The following is an 18374-nucleotide window of genomic DNA, read 5'->3' as shown; positions in this document are numbered from 1 at the left end:
TATAAATTAAAAAAAATTAGAGAGCGAGAACTGGTTATTTGGTGTGTATTTTGTGGGATTAGCCTCTGATTTAAATTTAAGGAAACCAGTGACATCACATTACATAATACAAATAAGCAAGAAGAGGAACTTCACTTAATTTGAATCCAACACAGCTGTCATTAGTTTAATATACAATCAGCTGTGTAAATTCACACTATTGCTCTATTCAGTACTTTCCTGGTTCCAAGCAATCTTTGTTCTAAGGAAAATACATGCAATACAGCATGTAGAGCTAGTACTTCCAAAACTGCCAAAAAAAATGAGAAATTAAAGTCTTTTGTCTTTGATGTACAATACATGTATATGCATATTTTTAGCTGCCCCTTACATATTTAAAAATCATGGTAGCTCCATATATTACTGAGTTAGCTCATAGAAAACCCAGACCAGAGTAAATCAGACTGTCTATAAATGCAAAATTTAAACACACCACAGGGTATTGACATTCATGTATTCATTTTATGAACCTTGTCCTATCAGGCAAGTTGATGAAAATTCTACTTGTCCAAATTGAAATCTAGGTTGTTCTTTTGCAAACTCATGTTAAAAAATGAAAAAGATTGGGTTATCCTTCAAGCAAGTATATTATAACTATTACCTGTCCAATTGGTACATTGTAGTTTCACTTGTTCTGGGCAATAGGACAACATTTAACATCATTCCCTAGCACTACATGTACAAATGTAAAATGCTTGTATTTTACTTAGACAAATCCACTAGAAGACAAATAAAGTTGCAATTTCTTAGACTGACTATTTTTGTGTTTTGACAATAATATCAAATGCACAATTTCTTAGTGCTGATGAACATGACAATTTAACTGATCATGTATTCACAGATGACAGCTTGTACTAGTTTAACATTCTGAGCCAGATTTTAAATATTCTAGCTCGCAGAAGCACAGCTCACAGATTGGCATGTCACCAAACTTCAACACATAATTAAGATTTCCAGCTATCCAGTTGTCACCCTATCTCCTGTACGATTTTTGTTTGGTGGAGAAGCAGTGATTACTATTTGAAGTCTTTGTTCTCATGCACTTAGCTCTTGAGGTAAGTCCACTACCAGGTTGTCAAAATTAACTGGAACTATTTTAGTATGATTACGAAAACTGAAAGTTTTAATTCCATGCAAGAAAACATGTTTCATTTCATGGACTGGTTATACAGAGTCCTACAACTTTTAATGCTTGTCTGAATGACATAATGTAATACAAGATGCTAAAGGTTTATTTAATGAACAAATGCTTATATGAAACAAGCCTCTCCATAACACAGAAAAAAAATCCAACAAAATTTAATACAGCCACAGAGTCAGACTTAATTAATAGAACCCATGGGTACAAATACAAAAATGAAGTTAAAATGATTAAGAACTGAATCAAGGTACATCAAATATATTAGTATTGACAGAAACATCTATATTGTAGAATCAAGATGTCTAAAATAGATGTTGGTATGAATAGATAAGAAACTGAGTAAAGGTCTTATCCACCACTGTTTTATTACAAAAACCTAAGGTTAAGATGTAGATTGAAATAGCTGTTAAACTTAACTTGACACCATGAAACAAAATCTTGCACACCTTTGAATAATGTGAAAAATATTTTTATTCATAGAATAGAAAACATATGTATTTGTATCTAGGTAAATGTATGTCTTCTTTTGTATTTGCCTTGAAGTATTCCAATGCTGTTGCGTCCTACACAATGTTAGGGCTCCTACATGCGTTTATTTGTCCCATCGACACAAAGAACACAGGTGTCTTGACATTGATGATGAAGTAATTGATGAGGGGCTACTCCTTGAAACAAGTGGGGAACATAACCAATGGTCTATTCATGTTCTTTTAAAGAAAGAATAACATGCTACACTGAGTAAAAAAACTACAGTACAGAATTTAGTTTAATTATTCTGGTACATGAATTTATTAATAGAATCAACAACACCCATAATTTTTCTTGTATTCTTAGGGTAGAGGTTGGAAAAAAAACATGTTACTACCTGATGAGTTCCTGGAGGTGCAAAATAAAAACAAGGAGAACAACTTCATCATAAAACTTGAAGTGTAAGTCTAAGTGTTTCTTCCTTTAACATCATTCATACAGCTCTCCCCAAGGCAAACTTCTAAAAGTGTGCATTATGATTTCCTTATAAGAATAAGAAGGAAATGTACTTTTGAAATTAGATATACAATGTATATATAAACAAACTTGAAGTATGCACTTAACAGATTTGAATGGATGGAAGTGGGAACTGAGAATAAGTCAGTCATGGTCAGTGGTGGAAGATTTTAAAATTTCAATTTTGTATACTATCCATTGTTGTTTTGGACCACTGGGTCTGGAAATTTTTATAAGCCTTTAACCCAAAATAAAAAACACTGCACAGTGACAACTGACCCATCCCACTGAATTTTAATATCTTTTATTTTGAAATTTTGTAGCCTAACAATATTTTTGCCTCATATATGAAGTAGAACGGATCTAGATCACATCTAAATGAAATGTTAGGAGTTTTGGAACAAGTCAATTAAGCAAAACGCTTTTTTATAAGATAGTATCTATCAATTTAGCCTTTCAAAAAACAATGACAGCTGATCAACTCACAAATTCTCTAAATCATAAATACATGAACATGTATCAGAGGATAGTAAGACTATTTTTATTGCATAATTCATTTTACTAATAATTTTATGGAAGCACCAAAGATGTGAGCTTTGATTTTTGATTTTTTACCTAGCCTTAAACGAAAAATTGTGCCATTCCCACAACTGACTTGAGGCATAACACACTTAACACCAACTTCTACAGTGGAAACCTGTCTAAACCAAACCCCTTTGGCTTTTGGGTTTTAAAATAAGTTTGGTTTAATTAGACAGGTGCTCTGTTACAAAGGTTCAAAGTGCATTTAAATTGATATAAAGGGAATTTTAAAAAATGTCTTGTTTAGACAGGTATTCAACATATTCAGGGTTCAGTGTAGACAGGTATCACTGTATAAATAATTGACAGAAAGTTAGTTGTACATGTACTTGTATCAATCAGTGACTAGGAACCAATTGAAATGCACTGATATTAAAGTCATTAGTTTTTGTTAAAAAATAGATATAAAATAATAGCATTTAGACAGCCATGAAATCACCAATGAAGTATTTCAAGAGCAAAATTCAGATAATATATAATTCATTTCATCTCAAAAACTGAAAAAAAAATATACTTTAAAAAAAAAAAAAAGAATGAAAAACACATTTTTTTATACCTAATGATCAGAGCTGTTTAACCTTTTTTCAAAATTAACATGATAAATAGTAGAGATTTTAATATTCTACAGCTTCTGCTTCAAAATCTACAAATTCATGCAGTAATGAAATAAACACACCAAAACCATATTAAATTTTGTAAATTTATTTCTGAATTAACAGCTTTTATACTGCAGGAATATGATGAATATTGCAGTAAACCCCAAGTTTTAAATTAGAGTTGTCTATCTTTAAACAATTTTAATTGGACTACTACTGTAGCAACAAAAAAAGTAAAGTTATGTACAGTAATTTAATTCATCATGGTGGCAATTGTTTCTAAATTAATAAATAAAACATATAATACAAAGTATATAGAATTAAGACAGAAGTTTGTACAAGTATACACTTGTTCATCTTTACATGTATAAAGATAAGTAAGTAAGACATCAAACTTCTTTATTCAATAACTGGTTTCAGATTAAATGCAGCGTTAGAAACTTAATTTTTGGTCAATATAGACCCATCATATGTTACGTAGACCGCATTGTAGATTTCTAAGGAAATTGAGCCAATTTCATCATAGACCGGCTTGATTTTATATAGACTCAGCTTGTAGGTCTACTGTTAATTTCTTTCACTGTAAATGAACTACAGGAAAGTAATACATATATTTATAGATATAGAAAGGTCTGAAAAATTCCCAACGATGTTAGAACTGTTAAATTTGTCGAACTCGTACTGCTGTGACATCTATGGCAACACCGCCTGCACAAAGTACAGCGCCCTAGACCATAGGTGCCATAGATGTCACAGCGGTACGAGTTCGAGTCCCACGGAAGGAACGACCAAAAATTTGCATCGCAAATTTGACAGTTCTAACATCGTTGGGAATTTTTCAGACCTTTCTATACATTTACATATCTTCCCTGTATCAATTTGATCCAATGGAGCAGTGTAGCGAATAGAGTCGTCACATTCTGAGACGTTGTATAATATTGATTTGTTGTGACATGCATCATTAATTTGATCCTCTATCCTACATAATAACATCTAAATGGACTGTCACGTACTACCATATATCATGTACTAAGTTACAGCCCTATATTAATCCTACTAGGAGGAATGACCCGGCCAGCGAAAGCTACATTTTTATATAGCCTAGCTGGCCGAGTGGTCTAGGGCGCTGGACTTTGTGCAGGCAGTGTTGCCATAGATGTCACAGCGGTACGAGTTCGAGTCCCGCGGAGGGAACGACCAAAAATTTGCATTGCAAATTTGACAGTTCTAACATCGTTGGGAATTTTTCAGACCTTTCTATACGTTTACATATCTTCCCTGTATCAATTTGATCCGATGGATCAGTGTAGCGAATAGAGTCGTCACATTCCGAGACAAGATATATATATATATATATATATATATATATATATATATATATATATATATATATTACATGCTCTTATTAAGTTGCTGTCTAACAGGTCAGGTACATGTATCATTTTTCACAAATTTGGTGCACAAAACTTCCTTTACTGACAGAAAAAGTGTTTGTTACAGACTGAAGAAACAGACCTATCACTTTTTAACGGGTCCACAAGAGGACCTGATAAAAAAGTATTTCTTCTTGAAATAAAAAAAGCAGAAATTATTTTTGAAATAAATAAAACCTCAGGGTTATTTTTTTTTATTAAGTCCCTCACAAAATTGACACTTAACTGAAAATGAGTTTTCTAATGTGAAAATCATTACTGCATACTTTTCAAAATAATAAATTAACATTTAATGACCACATCTCTTTAAATTTGGTACCTTTCCAACATGTTTCCATTATAAAGTAGACAAATTAAATTCGCACAAGAAGTGTACACAATGGTTTTTACTAGCCTGCTATATCTGATTATGTCTCTAAATGGCCAGTAGGTAAAGATACAGATACTGTTTAATTGATAGAATTCAAACAGGTGTAAAGTCTATCCAATACAGCTGGAAGCCTTGTAACCTTTTATCAAGACATTAAATATTTGTACAACGCTTTAAACAAAACTATTAATCTTCTATTAATGGCTGTCAATTGAAGGTTCATGTTACCATATACTATAGAAATGTCTCACATATTTTTAAATGTACATGTGAAGTTTCTTCCATTTTTACTGGTAATTTTTTTAACAGGAGTAAGGGAGGTTGTATTACTTGTGAACAGTTAAACTTCTAAAATGTCAATTTTCATTTGCAGTTTACATACATTTGTATGTATAAAGCGATCCAGATGCAAATTCAGGATAGAGGGACAACATTTTGTAGCACTATACACTAAACCAGTCCTTTCCTTCCAAATTCTCAATGACTAGCCTGAATAATAGAGGACTGTATAAGATTCAACTAGCCCGAAATAAGAAATGTATACATTATTTCACTAGCTTGAATCAGTTTTTACTAGCCCTGGGCTTCAGGCTAGTGGCTAAAGACGAACACTGCTAAACCAGCCCTAAAAGTACACCACATGTTTATATACAAGGGCTGGGAGAAGTGAGCAAGAGAATTTTATACTGCATACTTGCATCATTCACAAATGTTTTTTGATAATTATATGTAACACATGTATATGGTGTTACATACATGTATACCTGCAATAATCCAGCATTTTTTGGTAAAATTATGATAAATGACTGTTTCCTAGTTTTTAAAAAAGTAAAAGTAAAAAAAGAGGTTAAAAGTTTAAAACAACAATTATGACTCAAATAATGTTCTATGGAAGGAATAATGGGTAACTACATCAAAGGGAAAAAGGTGTGCTGTATTTATATATCTTTAACATTCAAGGTACACAGGGAACATACCAGTATTAAAGTTTCTCCATCCAAAGTTTCAAATTGATGATCAAAGCATTTAAACTGACATTTAATTCAGTGTACAAGCAGATCTCATGATCACTTGTATGGTGTATACATTTTATGTTTCACAGAAGTCAGTCAATGACCCAATTTTTTCCTAATACTAGATACAATGTACATTTTTTGTACATTGACATCTAAAATACATGAACATTTCAACTCACATAATTCTTTAATGCTACAAAAATCTATATCTACACATTTAACTGTATAAAAGTTAAAAGTAATACATGTAAATCTATGTACATGTATTTAAATGCCTTTTCCTGTATTTAAGTGAGGTGATTGCAGAATAATTATGAATTATATAATCCAGTCAACCAAGATGGCAATACCATATATTACTATACAAACTACTGAACCTACAACAATTTAGGTCTGTCAATGACTGCAAATTTGTCTGTCACTGACTGAATACACACACATTACTGGCATACTCAATGTAAAAACAAGACAATTTTATGAATAGGCAGATGAGTCACTATCATTTTATGATACATGATTGTAAATCACCCAAAAATTACAATGACTTGCATTGGCATAGATTGCACCAACTTCCTGTCATAATATTAAGGGTACATTTAAGAATTCTTTTTTTCATTTTTGACCAGGTTATGTGAAATAACCAACTCTGAGACAGTTAACAGCTTTGTGTTTCATAAAGCATAACCTGCCCCAAAGTTGTTTATTTGGCATAACCTGATCCAAAATTAATGACAATACTTACAAATTTAATTTCTAAACAAATTAAGTCAAAATTAAGATTTGTCTCTTCATTGAAGACTATATAGTTTAGAATTATTTGAATTGCGGACTGTGGACAGATCAATGTTAGTGATGTCACAGTACCAAGTTAGTTTATGGAAAATTAACGATCTTGCCTAGATGAAAAATAATTTTGACAAATGTAGTAAGGAAATATGAAGAATCCGTCGATCGTAATTTGCAGTCAAAATTCGTAGAAAATACAGAAAATCTGTGTAAGTAAACACTCTGCTAGTTTCATGTAGTGTGCCTTGATTTTCATTTTTAAAATTTTTTTAAATCATAAATTGAGTTTTAAAGATACAATTAGACTCAGAATAACCAGTGTCCAAATTCATGGGGAAACTACTGGGTTTGCTTTTCATTCTTCTTAGCACATTTATTGCCCATATTCAAATTGCTGAACAACTTCTTATTCTGACATTGAGCAAAAACAAAAACAAAAACAAAACAGTTAAAATTGCCAAAATTCTGTTGAAGAGGTGTGATTAATTAGGTTCCTCAACTTCGCCAGTAAACTTTCCCACATAGAGTTGAAGAAGGTTGAATGTTTTCAAAATAAAACTGTAATTAGCTCTAACACTTTTCTGTAATGCATCAATTGATCTGAAGTTGTTACCACAATCATGAATCACAAAATAAATACTGAATCCTTGCCAAATCTTTTTGTCTTACTCTGTTGATCATTTTGTGATTATTCATGTGCCTTCAATTCAATTCTTTGCCTTTTCTGAGAAAACCAGATTTTCATATACATTGTAATATGAATTACAATGTTCATGTAGCACTTATGGTGTGCATACATGTAGTTAATTAGTACACTCAGTTCACTGGTAGTTACTTGTAAGAGTCTATGAACTACATGTGTGTGATTTGTTATCATTTTCCTATTTGTGATTAATAAATTCAATGTAAAGATTGATACAACTATCACTAAAGCATCTCAATATATATACTGGTACAAAAAAATGTACATGTATACATTTTTTTTTGTATGAATGAAACTAATAAATTAGCACATACATGCATATATGGACAAGTTTTACAACTCAAATACATGTATATAAATGTGATTATGTCATGCTACATTTTAATTATCAATTAAACTCTTTGTTTCAATATGAAACACTCGAATGCAAAATATGTACATTATACATATACATCAAAGGTGAACAGAGTCAAACACATTTCTTTTCAACAGTACCAGGAAGTCCTCAATGCAAACTTAAGTGACTGAACATATATCTTGTAAACAACTGCTTCCTACATTTGTATGCTAAAATAGGCAATTTATGACTTTCCCTTCAGTTTATAGTCTGGGATTAAAATTCACTTAAGAAATAATTGGACAAAAATCCATCCTAGACAATTAAATAAATTAACTCTATAAAGCAATAAAAATATCAAGAAGTCCTGGGTACAAAAAAAATGTTGTCTTCACCCTCATACACGACACTCACTACATTGAATACTTTTAATTTCTAATATTTCATAGAGTCTGCTGTTATTGAAATTAGCTGATGATATGTATGATAATGCTACTTTAGTCCTTCTGGCTTGAATTTTTTTTTGGATTCATGAGAATTATCATAAATTTGCAATGAAAAGTTCTAATATGTATAGGCACACTATATGCTATGATATATATGTACTCAGGGCTTAATCTAGACATCAATGACATGGAGAAGTTTGGGTAAATTCTGTTTGAAAAATAACAAAATTGACACATTTTTCTATGTAATCTATTACAAAAACTTATCCCTGTCAAAGACAAAAGGGAGAAGTGAGCACTAACAAGGGGAAGTTTTTGCTCATTTCTCCTTCTAGATTAGGCCCTGCATATACTTAATAGAGAATTTCTTGGTTTGACATTTCAAAGAAAGAAATCCTTAGTTTAAAGTTCTGTTGCAAAAAAAGTGTTAAAGGACTACCAACCATATTTTTGAAAACATTCTAACATTTGACATTTTTTATTCATATTTGACCAAACAGATACAAAAAAAAACAACCCAAGTGATACATTCAAATTTCTATCAATGAAGATCTATTGAGGAAGGTTATAATCAGAATATAAATAGGTTCAAATAAGGTCAAATCAACCGGTTTCGTTTGATACTTATCATTACGGAAATGATGTTTAAGTGTCACATCAAAGGAGCTTACGATAGTCGGAATAATGAATTAATCATATCAAGTCAATAAAACAAATGGTCACTACCGGAGCAGAATTATGATTTATGGACAGAACTGTCAGATTTATTGTTTTGACAGACGGCGTAAGAAATGTAAACATGACCTTACCTCGCATTTGATTGTCGAATTCATTCGCAATTTCTTTTTCTCTCTTCTTTTCTGACATCTTGGTGCCTATTTTTTTTTGTTACATTATGTCTGGGATAAGAAAATACATCATTTTGGATAAGATAGGTGCACACGTTAAGATGTGTATTAGTGTGTAAACAGGAAGTCTCGTGCTGCAACCGAGAATAAGACGAGAAATGCATGTTATAAAACATTGAATGGAATTCGTGTTTGGAGAAGAAGGAATGGCTCTATTTAACGAATGTCAGGTCGTTAATTTCTAACAAGTAAAATTTGGTATATTTGCAAGGATACATTCCTTTTAGTCATATCATTAAAAAACTTCTTTTTTAATTATCCCTCTCTGTTAAAACTTAAATGTCCAAGAAATATTAGAGAGTAAAAATATAATTAGCCCATACAGGTTCATATATGATTAGCCGGAAGATCCGCAGATAGACCATCAAGTGGTTCCCTTTGGAACGTCGCCTGATTGCCAATTAAAAGAAGTACAGTCATATTTTGTTGACTAAAAACCCAAGCCCCTGAGGCGTGGCCTAGGGGAGGCGCACCCGGGGACACTGATAAATGATATGAATTCAGTGCTAAATTTACTTAAAAGGCATTTTGTCACCGGTGACAAAATATATATTTTGCCGAAATCAGGACACACTACCGGCGAATCCCTTACTAAAATTGTGGGCGGGGGATTTTGCATGAAATACCAAATTTTCACAAATTCTACTTTCAAAAATTTTAGCATTTTGTTCTATTAATGCCCCCCCCCACCCCCCCAAAAAAAAAAAAAAAAAAAAAAAAAAAAAAAAAAAAAAAAAAACCGAAATCCTGGACCCGCAAGCATTTCGTATATTTATCGTCAACGGTAACAACAATGGTCATTGATAAGCTCGAATTAGATGTTGGTGAAGTGTCTTCCAGGCGCGTACCTGAGGCCAAATTGAAGTGTAGGCAAAATTACGGCAGGGGGTCTGGGGGCCGCTTAAGGCCCCATGCAGGTCCAGGGGGCGAAGCCCCCCCCCCCCCGAAGCTCCGCGGAGATAGCGTTTTAGAGCATCATTTATGCCTCCTGGATGCCTCTCCTGTTTTATCTCCAGAAAAATTTGGCAAAATTAAGTGCTGGCATAAGCTTTTTGCCTAACGGCAGCTACGCGCCTGTCTTCAATTCATTCAGGGAATTTATATTACACTACCAGATTCATCCACTCGAGATATTAATTTCAGAATTTGAAAATTCATCCACTCTTGAAAGATATTAATTTCAAAATTCTTATAGACTTCCACCAAATCCTTTATTGCCTCAACTTTAATTGACTTATTGACCTCGGTCAAAATAAACAACCTTAAGTCATTTCGGGTGCAAATTTCCGATTCACTACTTTTAAAGTTGGGCATACTGACCTAAAACACTTTAATTTTCTTCACCTGATCATAACATCTGTGCTTGTATCATGACAAATTGAGTGTATATGTCGGAAACTAACTACGGAATGATGGATGATCACTTTGAAAAGAAATTGAATTCTTTAATAGTTCGCAATGTTGCGACAGGTGGTGACAACAAACAATCTATTTATAGTTAGGCATCATCATCGTCAACAATGCTTTTAACGGATGTCTTCATAACAAGGAAGTAAAAGGCAAAAATATCATGTCAAACGAAGACATTGTATGAAGAAGAGTTTGATTTCAGGAGATTTAGAGCAATGTTCCTAAGGAACAAAGGCGTTGCCACTTCCGAGTTTCAGACTCTGTGACAATTAAGATCAACATGTCTTTTTAAGAAACCCTTTCAAGAAGTGATGAGGTTCATAGTTTCTTTTGTTCCGGTTTCATTTATCGGCTCATGTATATCTGATGTATACCCTATATATGAATTAATAACCGCGAAAATGAAATGTAGAGAATATTTCGATTTGGTTAATATAATGAGTTAACCGATAAAAAACTATCAAATGTCAGCCAAGCATCTTAATTCATGTTAATAAGTAAGAACGTTAAGATGGTACCTGAACAAAAGTACATTCGCTTTATTTCAAATTTCGGGCGCACATTTATAATGGGCAGACCTGGCGTACGTCCCCTATAATTGGGGGAGGGGTTGCATGATTTTTTGGGGTTTTTTTTATCCTTCAGAATTAAAATACCTTATGTCACCGGTCTATCACTGGAATATCCATACTATTTCTGAACACTACACAAAATATAGTCCACATGTAATTCCTTTTATATCATTCAATATCTCATTTATAACCTGTAAATATATTTCTCGTAATTAATCAGCTCAATAATATTATATCATTTCTGAAAATATAATTAAGATCTAGTCTTCAGATCAACTCGAGATATGATGGACACCTTTTCAGCCTTGAAAGATATAAATTAGTAATAAATTAGCATTTAAGGAATTTATTTCTTGCGGTAATGTGTCTAGAAACATTAAATGCGTTAAGCATGTTCATTTTAACACATGAATCAAATAAACAGAACCTGAAGAGCAGTGATTTTAAACAAAGTAAAATTGGCGGGAAAATTCAAAGTGATAAAAGTGTCTAGTTTTTTGAAAATCTTGTGTTAAAGAAACTATTTTCTTATGCATTTAAGTATAATTATAATATATGATAAATACTCTGTTTGGCTGAAAAAATAATGGTGTGTTTCTGATAACCCCTCTAAAATTTTGTAGAGGCCGTAGGAAGTGATTAAAAAAATCACACGTATTACAATTTCTTGCATTTATTTTGGGTCTGCGGATCGGAGGAGAACATTTTTAGGGGATATATGAATTCCTTTATTTTAGTACACTTTCAGAGAGAGCATATAGCGTTGACGTAAATATATCGTTGGGAATTTTTCAGATCCTTCTATAAGTTTGTATAATCTTCCCTGTATCAATTTGATCCAATGGGGCAGTGTAGCGAATAGAGTCGTCACATTCTGAGAGAGCTTCTAGCGTAGACGTATATATATATATATATATATATATATGTATGTATGTATGTATGTATGTATGTATGTGTGTATATATATATATATATATATATATATATATATATATATATATATATATATATATATATATATATATATATATATATATATATATATATATATATATATATATATATATTTTATATGTTGGAATCTAGGACGATCCGGAATTCTCCTAGGGCAAATCTGAATTCCAATGTGTTCTAGTAGAAATTGAGATATCCCGATTTGCCCTAGGAGGATTTCGGATTGTCCTGACTTAAATGAGTGTACATTCATTAAAAAGTTATAATACATGTAAGTAAAGAAAAAAATGAAAGTATGTTGGTGTTGTATAATGATAAAATAATTGTCTAATCATCTTTTATTAAAAAAAAGTAGGAAAGATATTTTATTGATCCCAAATTTGGGTCATCCCCGTGACCTGACTTGTAATCCTGTGAGCTCTGTTAAAGGTTGTGTTCATTTATTACCATTAAATGGAAAGTGATAACGTGAAAAACCATAAAAGATTGTTTTATGAAAAACTAGCGGAATATGAGGATAATTTCCCACAAAAATATGACAGGGAGAAGTTTGTCTTGTCAGGAGTCAAATACGCATCGACATTAAAGTGTTTTGATGCTGGAAAGGGACTTCATGCTGAAAAGGGACTTAACACGAACGAACGAGCAAAATTCAAACACTGGGCAAATTGAAAATTGTTCAAAATATTGAAAGAGTTGTGTTTTTATTGGTTTAACTTGATCACATATTGTAGCTCGATTGAATAAAATATTATTAAATGTAGTTTGAATTCAGTGTTCAAACAAATTTTATGGTTTAAAATGTCAGGATAATCCAGGATCCTACTAACTTAAATTTCTAGTACGATTCAAGATCCTACTAGAAATTCAGTCGGATCCGGAATCTTCCTAGTACAAATCGGGATATCTTAATATGTCCTAGTAGAAATTGGAATTCTGATTTGTACTGGATTCATTCATTCATTCATTCATACCATTATTTCCTCAAATGCATGAGATAAATGAACAGTATAAATATAAAGCAAATAACAAAACGTTATTACATGTAAAAAATGGAAAAAGATATCAAATATTTCCAATTATTTCATGAAACATGCAATTGGGGATATCTGTATTAGTACAATCCACGTCAACGTTATCACGAACAAGTCTAAATTGGCGGTTGTATTCTGCTGCGCATTGTACAACATGAGCGTGGCACAATTTAGTGAAGTTAATTGCAAAATCATCGCTGCTTTGCATTCCCAAGTAGAATAATAAAAGGATCATCCTGGGAGTATGAGTCAAGTTCTGTAAACAGTTCAAGGTCGAAGTTTTCAATTTTCAAGTCCCACCAGATTTGTCTCAAGACGTTGGTTGCAGAACATGTACAAGAAATATGGCAAAAAAAGTCAACGTATTGTCTACTACATATTAAACATATCATTGGTGAACCACTGGGAACGTCCGTCAATAGTTTTTTTTTTATAAAGTATGACCTTTTTATTTCATTTACTGTTTTTGAGTTTCTCCAATCTTTTGCAAATGTGATAGTATTATGTATTTAGCGAAAGTCAATATCGTTATTTATGCGAGTAGACCATTCGCTGGTTTGTACGTTAGACACATTCTGTTTAATGATTCTTTTCCATTCTTGTTTTTAGGGGAAGTGTCCATTTTGAATAAATCCAAGTAAATATTCATGTAAACTATATTTATGAAGTAAGATTACTACATCAGGAACATAACCAAAATGTTTACGACTGGGGTCCATCAAATATGAAAATAATCGATTCAGGAAGATTGCTTTAGATAAATGTATGTTGTGCAAAGTGCACAGTTTTTGAAGAAAGAATAATTTGGGTTTATCAGTCTCACTTGTGATAGGATGGAAGCCTAGAATACTTTCGCACATATCCAAACGAGTATTAATTTTGAGTTTCAGAATGTTTTTGACTATCAGGTGTTGAAATCGGTTAAGAGTAAACAAGTCTTGCGCTTTGAGGTTGGACTTAAGTTCACAACCATACAATGTAGATGGAAGCGAAATATAATTTAACAAGAACACTCGGGTTTGTTGTATCCGAAGAAATTCCATTTAATGCAAAAAACGAGTTATTTCCTTTTTGACAGGCTTTAATAGTTCTTTCATGAGTCTTCATGTAAGCATTTGGGATTACACCAAGATGGGTTACGTGGTCTGAAATAGGAATACATTCTTGTCCTATAGTCCAGTTAAAGTTGGATGTAGCCGACCTAGGGGTAAGCGTAAAAATCACAATGCATTACATCTGTGCGATAAATGTAAATCGCTACATTCGTGAGAACTTATAACAGACATCAAGCATACGTTGTAACATAACGGGGGTTGTACTAATGCAAGCAATATGGTCAGCTAATGATGGAGCACAACTTACAACATTGTTAACCCCAGTATTTGAGTTTACATACTGAAGATCAGTTAGCAAATCATTAATAAACACTACATATAGTAAACCTGAAAGGACACCAGAATCCAGACTCCTACTAACTTAAGTTTCTAGTACGATTCTAGATCCTACTAGAAATTCAGTAGGATCCGGAATCCCCCTAGTACAAATCGGAATATCTCAATATGTCCTAGTAGAAATTGGAATTCTGACTTGTACTGGATTTAAACAAGTGGAAATCAAAATTCCAATTTTTACTAGGACAAATTGGAATTCCGATTTGCCCTGGGAGGATTCCGGATCCTCCTGGATTCCAATTTGCCCTGTAACATATGTATATGAGCACACTTTCAGAGAGAGCTTCTTTTGTAGAAGTATACACGTATATGAGGTCACTATCAGAGAGCTTCTGTCGTACACTATTACAGAGAGCGTCTCGTAGGTTCTACGAGAGAAATTCCTCTTCTTAGGGAACACATATTTAGAACTATTTGTAGGAGGTATTGTTCAGGTACCGGACCCATAGACTACCGGATCCATAATTTTTAATTTTAGAAGTTAGAGTCATTGTTGCAAAAAATGAGTGTTCAATGAAATTGTTTGTTTATAAAAATGCATTAAATACTTTGATTTCTGCAACATAGTTATAGGTTCTTCTGGTTTATACGAAATCGAATAAATCGGTTTCACACTTCGTTTCTCAATGATTATCCATATTTTCCGCATCTTCTGCAGGATTTATTCAATCAATCTACTTCCATAAGTGCTGGTTAACTTGCGAGGTATAGAATTTCAAGCAGTGTTGAATATTTTGCACCAAACACCTTGGGCACAAACCGTAAAAGTATATGGGATTAGTTATGCAAATCATTCGATAGTCTTCAAAAGTTCATTTTTCATCGAAGAAGGAATAGAAGTATCGATAACACTGACCACAGGGGCTGGTCTATGGATATTTGGAAAAAAAAGGTGTTCCAGGCTATATTTGTTCATTTCAGCCAAACGTTTGCACTTAGTTAACAAAATTTTCAAATCCACCACTGAACCATTGTCGAAGATGTAACGAGAGGACGAGTAGACAATAATATATATTGTTAACATGTATCCGGGTATATATATTCATTTTATAAACACACGCCAGTATATTCTTATTTAATTCATTGCACTTCTCGTTATCTTGTAGAGACAATAACACAAACGGACGAGCTATACTTACAGAATTTCCCAGAGTTTCTTTTTGCTTCTACTTCATCTCGAGACAATTTTCTCGACATCATGATCTTAGAAAAGTAACACTATGTTATTGTAATAAGTCAAGTGTGCACTTTTACATGTATGGTTGTATCCTGCATTGTGTAGATTAACTTTGTATAATCTACTTGTAAAAGCGATAACCTAATTGGTCAGACCGACAGTGCACGCAAATAGCAGAGTAGTGTTTTAAAATTCACCATTGAAGTTGGATATAAATGTTTGACACCAGCCTAACGTAGGAAGAATGCATGGTTATAGCGCATTCCTTTACCCTTCGTCCTCATGAATTAAATAATGGCCCTTTAAAATTTAGGTTACAGACCACTAATTCAACCAATGAGCATTTGGAACGTAGGCAAAAATAGTCCTACGCAGAAATTACCCCTGTTCCTCATAGTGCTGTGAAAAAAGTTCTCATCTCATTTAAAAAATTTAAACAGTTTCTGAAAGGAAAAACATTTCTGTACATTTTATAGGTGCATTTTGCTTCTTGTGATGTGAAGCCTAATCTTCATAATGATTTCTAAATATACCCCTATCTTGTGAAAACACTGGGATTTCCCATGCTATTTAAAGACACTTCACTTCCGGTGACCAGTACTGCACTGCAAGTCAGCTAACCCCACATGCCATTCTGAGGATTGTGAGCTGGCATGTGTACATGATATATAGTCCTCTGCAGGTTAAAGTTAAGGTAAAGTCCAGAGAAGCCATTGAATATTGTGAAATTAGCATAGAAGCCTATGGGAAGTGGAATTAGTGGTTTTTAGCCTAAAACAACTGGAAAGTCGGTGGCGGACCCAGGAGTCCGGGGGTCGGTTGATTCCCCCTTTTGAAAATTTTACTCCAACAAAAATTTATTTGTGATAAACGACAATTTTGTAACCTTAACAGCATTTATCTAGAATTAATGAGTTTATATTCAACTAGTAATTTAAGGGAAAAAAAAAGAAAAAAAAAGAAATTGCAAGCTTTTAGGGAGGACATTTTCATAGAACACTCAAAATGGATTTATAAAGACTTTGTTCACTTGACCAAGCAAATTTAGTTATGGAATGAAAAAATGTGTTTGTCAAGTAAGCATAAATGTAAAGATTTGATGTTCCAGCATTCCACTTGGTAAAGAATATATGAAAAAATAGGATACAGTGTTAGCCGCTCAGGACCCCACACTTTAGACCATAATTTGGTGCGTAATAAGCCTTAACATTTAGAAGATTTTTTAAATGAATTGCCACAAAATTCTCTGCCTTGTAAAGCTATGTATACTTTAAATAAATACAGAGGTATAACTGTTTAATGTAAGCCGATGAAATTGTTTTTATCAACTACTAAAAGGATTACCAGGAAAGATTGTTCTCTATGAATTGGTGTGTAAATATTTAACAACAGACAAATGAACTAGTGTTCAGTAAGACAAGGAAGATTGAAGAAATTTCTAAGAAAATTCAATGCGGTCAAATAGATAATATTAAACACTTCAAATATTTAAGCATCCCAATGGACCCTTTTGTGGTAAGTTGATGAGCATGTTCAATATACACTTCCGGGAAGTAGGGCTTGGGTAGATCAAAAGAATTTTCCTCGCGGAAGTGTATATTGAGCACGCTTCCCGTATGCTTATTGACTATTCCATAGTTAGCACAAAAGGGTAAATTATTAACAGAGAAGAAAGACAATCTTATAATTTAGATTGCAAGACTGTATTTCATTGACAAAAGTGGGTAGAATTGGGTAATGCACCTAATGGGAATACAGTAGCCAATATTGCTTTATGGGAGTAACATGAAGAAAGGGCGTGTTAATTTTCCAACGAGATTGCTGTTTGTAAATAAAAGAATGTTTTATTTGAAAAAGGTATACTTGAATGAAAAAAAAAGACTAGAAAAATCTATAAGGGAAAAATGTAAGGAAGCTATGTTGTTATTGTCTTGTGTAGATTCCTCCACTTCCTGGAGAACTGTAGGTCCGGAACTTATGAGCTAACGGCTCTGCATAAAATCCCTACCTATAATTCGGTTTAATATATTAAATACTGGTAAATCTACACTTGGTTTAAAGAAGCACCTATATTCAAATAATGAAAACTGACCACATTTTTCTGTTTATAACAGATTAAAATAATATTTACAATAATAGTGTCAGGAAATTGATTTTTTTTAATGAAAAGTCTTTTAAAAATGGTTACCTGGACAATTAATTCAAACTTTCTATCATTTCATAGGTATTTTAAGTTTTAATTTCCTTTTCAGTTGTCCACTATCTATTAAGGAACTTCATCAGGTTATTGTCTGATGTCATTTAATCAAGGGAAGACCAACTGAAGTAAATTATAATTCTGATACTCGCTCTGAATGTTGAGGATGGGCCACCACCACCACTTCAAGATAAAGAAATTTGTCTTTGGGGTTAATTAGATACAGAGCATTTTATTT

At 32.7% G+C, this 18374-nt stretch overlaps 1 protein-coding gene and 1 long non-coding RNA gene across 6 annotated transcripts in view; one reads left to right on the top strand and one right to left on the bottom strand.

Moving 5' to 3' along the window:
• The window catches only part of LOC148627872 (uncharacterized), a 32515-nt gene that overhangs the window by 98 nt on the left and 14043 nt on the right, over positions 1 to 18374 (top strand). For all 3 annotated transcript variants that reach the window (XR_015921754.1, XR_015921755.1, XR_015921762.1), the window contains exons 2-3: positions 932 to 1094; positions 2015 to 2109. This is a non-coding gene — a long non-coding RNA (uncharacterized LOC148627872). The remainder of the gene's footprint in view (positions 1 to 931; positions 1095 to 2014; positions 2110 to 18374) is intronic.
• LOC148627874 (SLIT-ROBO Rho GTPase-activating protein 1-like) overlaps positions 1 to 18374 on the bottom strand; it is a 66065-nt gene that overhangs the window by 45954 nt on the left and 1737 nt on the right. For 2 of the 3 annotated variants that reach the window (XM_088580877.1, XM_088580894.1), the window contains exon 1: positions 9243 to 9424. The exons of the other annotated variant lie outside the window; for it this stretch is intronic. In XM_088580877.1, coding sequence (XP_088437003.1) covers positions 9243 to 9300 — 58 coding nt within the window. In that variant the 5' untranslated portion in view covers positions 9301 to 9424. Of the gene's footprint in view, positions 1 to 9242; positions 9425 to 18374 lie in introns of those variants that run through there. 3 annotated transcript variants of the gene reach the window in all.

This window comes from Perna viridis, chromosome 1 (genome assembly GCF_037379345.1).
Source record: "Perna viridis isolate PV_CMFRI_1.1 ecotype Kerala chromosome 1, ASM3737934v1, whole genome shotgun sequence".
Classification (NCBI taxonomy): Eukaryota; Metazoa; Mollusca; class Bivalvia; order Mytilida; family Mytilidae; genus Perna; species Perna viridis.
This window is presented reverse-complemented; position numbering and strand designations above follow the sequence as displayed.